The sequence below is a fragment of the Orycteropus afer genome, unplaced genomic scaffold (assembly GCF_000298275.1).
Source record: "Orycteropus afer afer isolate SDZICR_OR568_19922 unplaced genomic scaffold, OryAfe1.0 scaffold00849, whole genome shotgun sequence".
Taxonomy (NCBI): Eukaryota; Metazoa; Chordata; class Mammalia; order Tubulidentata; family Orycteropodidae; genus Orycteropus; species Orycteropus afer.
In genome coordinates, this window is record NW_006922436.1 from 310553 (window position 1) to 319840 (window position 9288).

General features: G+C 34.1%; 1 protein-coding gene across 1 annotated transcript in view; it reads right to left on the reverse strand.

The window, feature by feature from the left end:
- CDH9 (cadherin 9) overlaps positions 1-9288 on the reverse strand; it is a 141298-nt gene that overhangs the window by 33415 nt on the left and 98595 nt on the right. Inside the window, exon 2 of the mRNA XM_007958090.2 lies at positions 4567-4861. Within this exon, the coding sequence (XP_007956281.1) occupies positions 4567-4861 (295 nt within the window). The remainder of the gene's footprint in view (positions 1-4566; positions 4862-9288) is intronic.

Consider the following 9288-nt stretch of genomic DNA (forward strand, 5'->3'; position numbering starts at 1 on the left):
CACACACAGTTATGTTGAGCAGTTCAACTTAATGACTTTTATGACTTATATTTCATTTATATTTTATATAAATTCTGTGTGAATATGAGGACCTCTGGTAGGCCAGTGGCTAAAGCAATTGGCTGCTAACCAAAACATTAGCAATTTGAATCCACCAGTAGCTCTGGTAGCGTAGTGCCTAAGGCACTTGACTGCTAACCAGAAGGCTGGCAGTTTAAACCCACCACCCACTCCTCGGAAGGAAGTTTGGGCAATCTACTTCTGCTACCTCACGGTAGTGATACTGCTCAGAAACCCAAAGAGGGGTCGCTATGAGTCTGGTCCAACTTTACAGCACACAACAACAAAAACAACAGTAGCTCTGTAGTAGAAAGATGAGAGAATTTGCTTCCATAAAGATTTGCAGCCTTGAAACCCTTGAGGCAGTTCTACTCTGTGCTATGGGTCACTATGAGTTGTAATTGACTCAATGGCAATGGGTTTGGTTTAGTGGGTTTTGTGTGAATAGATGTTAGACAATAATTGCTTTCACATCTGGAGAAATTATTGACATAGGAATTATTAAGCATAAATAATATGTTGAAAATATAAGTAATATAATATATATATATTTTTTAAAAGGAAATTATTTATTTTGTTGCCGTTGCCATTTCATTTCATTTTCAGTTTCATTTTTCTTTTACTGTGGTATCATTTTAGGGCTCTCTGGTGGTGTAGTGCCTAAGGCATTTGAGTTCTAACCAGAAGTTTGGCAGTTCAAACCCATCAGCCACTTCATAGAAGTATGTCTGGGCACTCTACTTCCTTAAAGATTTACCACCTTGAAAACCCAAAGGGTGCCGCTACGAGTCAGCATCGACTGGGTGGCAGTGAGTTTGGTTTTTATTGGGATATGATTTTAACCTCTCACAATGGGTGCAGGCAGTAACGCATCTCTGTATGTTTTTTGACATGAATTAATACATTTATTGTTAATTTTCACTCTTATTTATTTCTTTTTTTTGCTCTATATTGTGGGCATGTGTTCTTTGAATTTACCCAAAAAATACTTAAACTAAACATAAGGAAGTAACTGTCTAAAGTTATATCTCCAAGTTACATTCTAAAGACTAGAAACTAGTCCTATGATGTGAGTAAAGAACTAAAAAATAGCCTTATATACTACTTGTCCCCCTTCTCAAGATCACTGCAATAATTAAAGATGTTATTAAACACAGGTATAATGAAACAATTTCTTGTGGTTTATTTGTATTAGCAATGCAGATGATAACCTATTGAATAATAGGGAATGGAAAGATAATTTTTGTGCATGTGTTTTATTCTCAGAAATTATTACACAATTACCATGATCTGGTAATAAAATTAGAAAGGAAATAGCTTATTTTTTATGCTGTAATGGTTATAAATGCTTGTTTACAAAGACATATTCATAGTGAATATAGTTGCGAGCAACAAGTGAAAAACTATATAGGGATTTATGGTAGTGGTAAGGAACTGAACAATTTTTGAGAGAAGATTTAGGGGAAAGATCCAGTCATTCAAAGAGCATGCTTTCAAAACCACCATATTTACATAATGGAAATTTGTCCAAATAAAATGGAACACATGCAAATATAGAAAGCTGAGAGATGTTTTTATAAATGAGCATTCTGAAGAAGTTAATCAATGATACAATGACCACTAGAAATGGACACGAAAATGTAGGAACCTGGTACAAATATTTCTCTAAAGTATATTCCATTTTATTTAATTATATATCTTTCATGTCATTCGGATTATTTGCTCTGATCACACACACACACACACATTTCCATCAGTAGATGGTAATTACCAATAGTTTCAGATTTCAAAATTTTATTGGAATTGACTCATCAGTCTGAAAGCCAAAATTAAATATAGTATACTTTAGTGACAGAAAGAAACAGAGTAAATGAAAAAAGTAAGAAGTTGGGGAGAGAGAAACATGATCGACAGGAATGTTAAGATATGAAAAGGAACACAAATAAGAAGGCAAGTAGTTAGTTGGAGTGCAATATTAAAGAGGAATGTTGGACAGTAGCTTTACAGAAAAGGGTATTATAATAGACATTTTGTTGTACTCCACTGAACTCTTTTTTCTCCAAAATTTACTAATGATAGTTTTCTACTCTTTGATTTAAATGAAAATCACTAATATAATGAAAATAATATTGGTAATGAATCATTGTGCATTCCTTCATTTATAGATGCACACTTTATTTTTTTTTTTTGGTATTGCATAGGTTTAATTGTAAACATATGGGTCACACACAAAGTGAGAAAAAATTTTGAATATCATCCTTTGGTTTTCCTATGTAAAATGGTTTATTTGTATAAGCAAAAGAAATGGAATCATATCTTCAAAATAATCATGATTTTTTTTCCCTCTAAATAGAGTAGGAGAGTTGTAATAAAAGAGTGACACTATTTTGTGATATAGCAACACTGCGATATAACAAATTTTTTAAATTTGGCCATAGCATTATATTTACTAGTGGTTCTATCTGTACTTCTGAAATCCTTACTTGTTAGTTCCAAAAGATGGTAACCTAAGCCATACAGCTCACTTCTAAATATTTTTCTTAGTTTTGTTGGAATTGTAAACATGGTGGAGACTATAAATATCACAAAATAATACAAGGAGAAAATACAGGTTATCTGAGCTTAAATATTAATATTGTCTGATAGAACAAGATTATGATTTTTAAGGTGAGATAATACTTTGAAAATTAAGATATACTCTAAATAAATTATAATTAAAATTTCTCATAATCAAATATTTCTGCCATTTTTATTGTGCTTTTCTTTTCTTCTAAGTATGCTTATTCTTTCTGAAAGATAAATAAAATTGTATTTGCTGATAGATACCAAAATCTCAGACAAAGAAATATACATACAAGAGAAGCAATAATGTTTTACAAAAGTTACAGATGTTAACCAGACAATCAAACTACTTTAGAATGCACATTTAATAGAAAGCTGACCCACAGAGTGTAATTTGTACCCACAGAGTATAGTAATACAGCATCAACGTAAGCCAATAGGGAATCTATGATGTATATCTAAATTAGCTCACAATAGAATTATATGGATTAATAAAGTACTTACCATGAAACAGTGCAAGACTAAGAATCATTAAAAAAAAAGAAAAAAGGAATAAAGATGCACTCAAGTTTTATCGTAGGGCTTTATGATTCTATAGGATGCTGATTTGATTTGATAAGTCACTTTCACATTATTGGACTGAATAAGTGAAATAGCAATAGAACTATGATTTCCACAGACAAATAAGATTTCCTAAAGGGTTTACAGGAAGAAGAACATCTACTTTACCAACCATTGGTCATTCTGGTCTGACAGCACACACAGTTAGGAAACCTCTTTACATTAGTAACTCAGTACAAGTGTACGTAAGTTTGATTCTCCTAACACAGGCATTATTTTAGACTGAAACATATTAATTATGATAATGTTGAAATCATATACTTAAAAAATATTTTGAAATAAATTAACGGTATCAGAGTTGGGAAACTGGTTTCATATTTTGGATATTTTTTTCATTGTTGTATGCTGTCCAGTCAATTCCAACTCATAGTGATCTGACAGCACAGAGTAGAACTGCCACTATAGTATATCTAAGGTTGTAATCACTACAGAAATGGATTGCCACATATTTCTTCTGCCAAATGGGTTCAAAACATCAATTTTTCAGTTACCATCTGAGCACTTTACCACTGTACCATGAGGTCTTCTTTAAGTTTTACAATAATTTTATATCATTGTTACATAGAAATATTTGATCTTTAAGTCAGTTTTTGTTATCTTACTAATAAATTTGAACTTTTCATATTAATAGAGATGAATGTAGTCACACAGATGAAAAGCTAATGCAATAATATATGGTTCATAAAAATGTGGGCAGCAGTAAAAATTTAAATAATTATTTTCAATTTGCATGAAAACCTCAGTGTTCAATAGTGAAATCTGCACTATAATATGAAAAGACTTGGAATCTTCTTCTGATGCAAGCAAGTTATTTGATCTTAATTCATTTGTCTAATTTTCTTGAATCTTGGTCTCTTAATTAGTCAATAAAGAATTTAAAGTTCTATATTCCATGATTGTCACATAAGGTGATTGTAATGATCAAGTGAGTCACTATTTAAAAGGGAAATTTTTCAAATCAAACATTAGTTATTGTTTAAAATAATGTAAATACACATTTTCTAATATGCTGACACTGCGTATTCTTTTCATGGAGAGCAGAAAATATATTCAACTTGATTGTCATGTGGCATAGAGGTGAAGGTGTTGATTGTAGTGAAATGGAATAACTACTCTCAGCAATAATTTTAGGTATCAATTAAAATATAGCAGAGGATATTAAGATGCACGGAACTGAAAATAATTAAAAATGAATTGCTTAACAAGGAAGAGAAGTTTCCACTTATAATTTTTAGCTCTTGTCTTGAAAAGCCTTATATCCATTATAATTACTTTGGAAAACACAGAAGAAAAGTTTGTTTAAATGGATTAGCATATACCTACCGACTCCAGACATTTCAGGAACACTGGCAATGTACAAGTCTTTGGTGAATTTTGGTTCATTGTCATTGATGTCATGGATTTTAATGATAAATTCAGATTCAGGCTCCACCTGCCGCCCGGTCTTTCTATCTATGGCCTTGGCACGAAGAATGTATAAAGACTTTTCTTCTCTGTCTAATTTCTTTGCAGCATGAATATCTCCTGTGTTTTCATCTATAAGGAACAGACTGCCAGCCCCATCTCCTGTTAATATGTATTTTAAATTTCCATCTCCTTTATCTTGGTCAGTGTGAAGCTTCAGAGAGGTAGAAAAGAAGAATTCCGTAAATATATGCATTGTTATTACAGAAACAAATAATGTTGACAGATATCAATTTGTCTCCATATCACATCATAATAACAATTATCTTGGTGGTTATCACTGAGGAGAAACAAAATATTTCAGGTTTGATTATACAAAAAGCTCCAAACCATTATATTTATACATCATAAAGGATATTTTTAAAACAAAATAAAAATGAATGTATTTTCACTGCACACTGTTGACAGAATATTCTAAATTTAAAGTTTCCAGTTGTTAAGACAAGAACAAATAAAATCCATTGTCCTAGACCATGTGGAATATCTTGATATAAACATGATTACTTTTAAAATCACTAAACTTCAAGATATGAGGAATTTCCAAGCTCATTATTTTAGTAATCTTAGAGTATATATATCTTAGTTATAAACTCATTTCACCCTGCCTCCACTTCCCTCAATTCTAACAGTACACCAAATTAGCAGTACAGGCTAATCCTTTAGTTAATAAAGTCAGAAATTTTGAAATTGACATTTTAATAGCTTATTGTAAATTTCAAGGCATATAAAGCACAGAGGTTTTTTTGCCCCTCCTCTAGCTGGTGGTTCAAACCCACCAGCCACTCCCTGGAAGGAAGTTTGGGCAATCTTCTTCTGTAATGTTACTGCCTTGGAAACTCAAGGAGGGGTCACTGTGAGTCAGTCTGACTAGAGGGCACATAACAACAACAACATGGTCATGTAAGTCATTTCTTAAAAAAAAAAAAACACTTTTTTTTTCACAAATTATGTTTCCTTATCTGATATAACCCCATCTGTAGTGTTAACAAAGTAGAAGGTGAATCATTGAGAATTTAAGGTAGACAAATGAACCATGTTTTCCTAGAAATTTTGAACTGAAATAAATCCTAAATTTTTGCAACTAAGTATTAGTCAGAAATTTGATTCTTGAGTATTCTACCCTCGCCACACTATCTTCTATCATGTATCTCACAATTCCTTTGACATCCTGGGTTCACCTCTTTCAGCGATGTCAGGTTTCAGCTTTGAATTATGTAATGATTTGATTTCTTTTTTTTTTATGGTACCACAAATTAGAAATCTAGGTTTTCCATTTTACCTTCCTTCCCTTTCAAGCTCACCATTAACATAGCCTTTTCTGTCAAATATCTTCCTCCCAGTCTACACATCTCCACCTCTATGGCTACCATTCTGGTTTGTGCTCCACCAGATCATATCCAGGTCACCGAAGAAATGCCATGACACCTGCCTCACTCCCACACCATTTCAAACAATTTCAACACTGAAATTTTTTTTTTTTTTTCCTGTGTCACAAATCTGGTCTTACTACTAAAAAAAAAAAAAAAATACTCAAGAACCCTGGGTCTACTGTCTTAGAAACCAGGGTTTATAACTTGATACTTTCTGTGTTACACTGGGGAAGATGATTTATGTCTCTAAGACTCTTCTAGAAAATAGGAGTAATATGTGATTGTTGTTAGGTGCCATGTGGTGGGCTACAACTCATAGCAACCCAGCGTCCAACAGAGCGAAGAACCGCCAGGTCCTGAGCCAGCCTCACATCACGTGCTATGCCTGAGCCCATTGTTGCAGCCACTGCGTGAATTCATCTTGTTAAGGGCCTTCTGCTTTTCAGCTGACCCTTCACTTTACAAATCATGATGTTCTTCTCTAGGGATTGGTCCCTATCTGTCACCTCAAGCAGAAGTCTGGCCATTCTCACTTCCAAGAAGCATTCTGCCTTCACTTCGTCCAGGACAGATTTGTTAGTTCTGTCAGTCCGTGGTACTTTCACTATTCTTTACCAACATGCACCTCAAAAGCATAAATGCTTCTTTGTTCTTCCTGATCATTAGCCAGCTTTCAAATGCCTAAGAGGCTACTGAAAGTACCATTGTTTGGTTAGGTGTACCTTAGTCTTCAAAGGGACATCTTTGCTCTTCACCACTTTAAAGAGGTCTTTTGCAGCACATTTGCCCAGTGCACTACAACATCTGATTTCTTGACTGTTGCTTCCATAGGTGTTGATAGTGGAACCAAGTAATATGTAATCTTTGATAACTTCCATCTTTTCTCCATTTGTTTTGATGGTACTTATTGGTCCACTGGTGACTATTTTCATTTTCTTTATGTTGAGGTACAATCCATACTGAAGACTGTAGTCTTTAATCTTCATCAGGAAGTGCTTCAAGTCCTCTTCACTTTCTTCACTTTCAGCAAGCAAGGTCATGTCGTCTGAATACCTCAGGTCGTTAATGAGTTTTCCTCCAATTCTGATGCTGCATTCTTCTTTATATAGCCCAGCATCAAGGATTATTAGCTCAGCATACATAGAGAATAAGTAAAGTGAAAGGATGCAACCCGATGCAGTCCCTTCCTGACCTTAAGCCATGTAGTATCTCCTTGTTCTGTCCAAATGACAGCCTCTTGCTTTATGTACAGGTTCCTCATGAACACAATTAAGTGTTCTGGAATTCCCATTCTTCTCAATGTTTGTTATCCATAATTTGTTATGATCCACACAGTCAAATTCTTTTCCATAGTCCATAAACATCTTTTGGGAGCTCTGGTGGCATAGTGCCTAAGGCATTTGACTGTTAACCAGCAAGCTGGCAGATCAAACCCACCAGGTACTCCTTGGAAGGAATATGGGGCAATCAACTTCCACACTAATACTGCCTCAGAAACCCAAGGAAGGGTTGCTATGAGTTGGAGCTAGCTTAATGGAAGTGAGTTTGTTTTTTTGGTTTATAAACATCTTTCTAATATTCTTTGTTTTCAGCCAGCATCAGCAATAATATCCCTCATTCCACATCCTCTTCTGAATTCAGCTGGCATTTCAAGCAGTTTCCTGTCAATATACCGCTGCAACTCTTTTAGAATTACCTTCAGCAAGATTTTACTTGTGTGTGTGATATTAATGCTATTGTTTGCTAACTTCCACATTCCATTGGATCACCTTTCTTTGGAATGGGCACAACTATGGATATCTTCCAGGCAGTTGGACAGGTGGTTTTCTTTCAAATTTCTTGTCATAGATGAGGAAGTGCCTCCACTGCGACATTCATTTGTTGAAAAATCTCAGTGAGTATTCCATCAATTTCAGGAGCCCTGTTTTTTGCCAATTACTTCAAGGAAGCTTCGACTTTGTCCTTTAATGCCATTTGTTCTCAATTATATGTCATATAAACAGTGACTGAGATAGACGAACATCAACTAATTCACAGTGACTGTCCTTCTTCCCAGTCTGCCTTCGTCTGGAAACTCTGCTGAAACCTGTCCACCACCAGTGACCCTGATGGTATTTGAAATAATGGTGGCATGGCCTCCAAACTCACAGAAACACACAAGCCACCAAAGTACGACTAACTGACAGAGGAGTAGTGGAGTTGTAATATACCAACGAAAAAATATATGGTCATAGAAATTTTGAATTGGAATACATCTTATAAGGAACATACCTCTAAATGGCCGAGGGATGGCACGCATTCAATAGCCTTATTTTTAAATCCCTGATAATCTCTCTAATCTCTAGATGCATATCTGCCTCTTTTATCCTTCTGCTTGCATTCTATAAGCACCAGCTGCTTTGTTAAGTCACATTTTCTCTTCATTTCTTAAAAGGTCCGTTCCAGCTCTGATTTCTGATGTTTGCATATGCTTTGGTCATACTTTAACACTATTACAACTTAACAGTTCCTTCTCTGCATTTTCCTCAAACCAAATTGTATATATTTATCATATTACATTTTTAAGTTTTATCCTCAAGACAAGTTTCCTGACTGTCTAGGTTAGGTAGATATGCGTGTTCTGTAATTCATGGCATACCTCATTTCTCTATTACAGTACTCATGAAATTTTGTGCAATTATTTACCTGCCTCACTAAACTGTAAAATGTAAGAGAAAAATTAATGTAATTGTTCACAAATCTCTAGATTAATAGATGTTACTTAAAAGATAAAATGTTTTTTTTTAATAGTATCCTTTTACACATACACAAGCTTATTTTTCATTGCTTATTAGAAAAATAATCTCATAAAATAAAAAATTGATATTTTTATTTAAATACATATCAGGTATTTCTGTATGCCAATAATATTACTTCAATGACTGTATGATTCAAGAAAAAATATTTAAAACAATATTATAATGCATATTTTTATACATACATTTTTTCATTGTTGTTATTTTTATTCTAGGATAAGGAAGATGAATTCATGAAACAAAATATTTGGGATTGAGTTGGTTTTGCCTCATAGAGATCCCTCCTTGGGTTTCTGAGGTGATATCTCTATGGAAGTAGATTGCCCAGTCATCCTTCCAAGGAGTGGTTGGTGAGTTTGAACTGCCAGCCTTCTGGTTAGTAGTCAAATGCCTTAAGCACTATACCACCAGAGCTT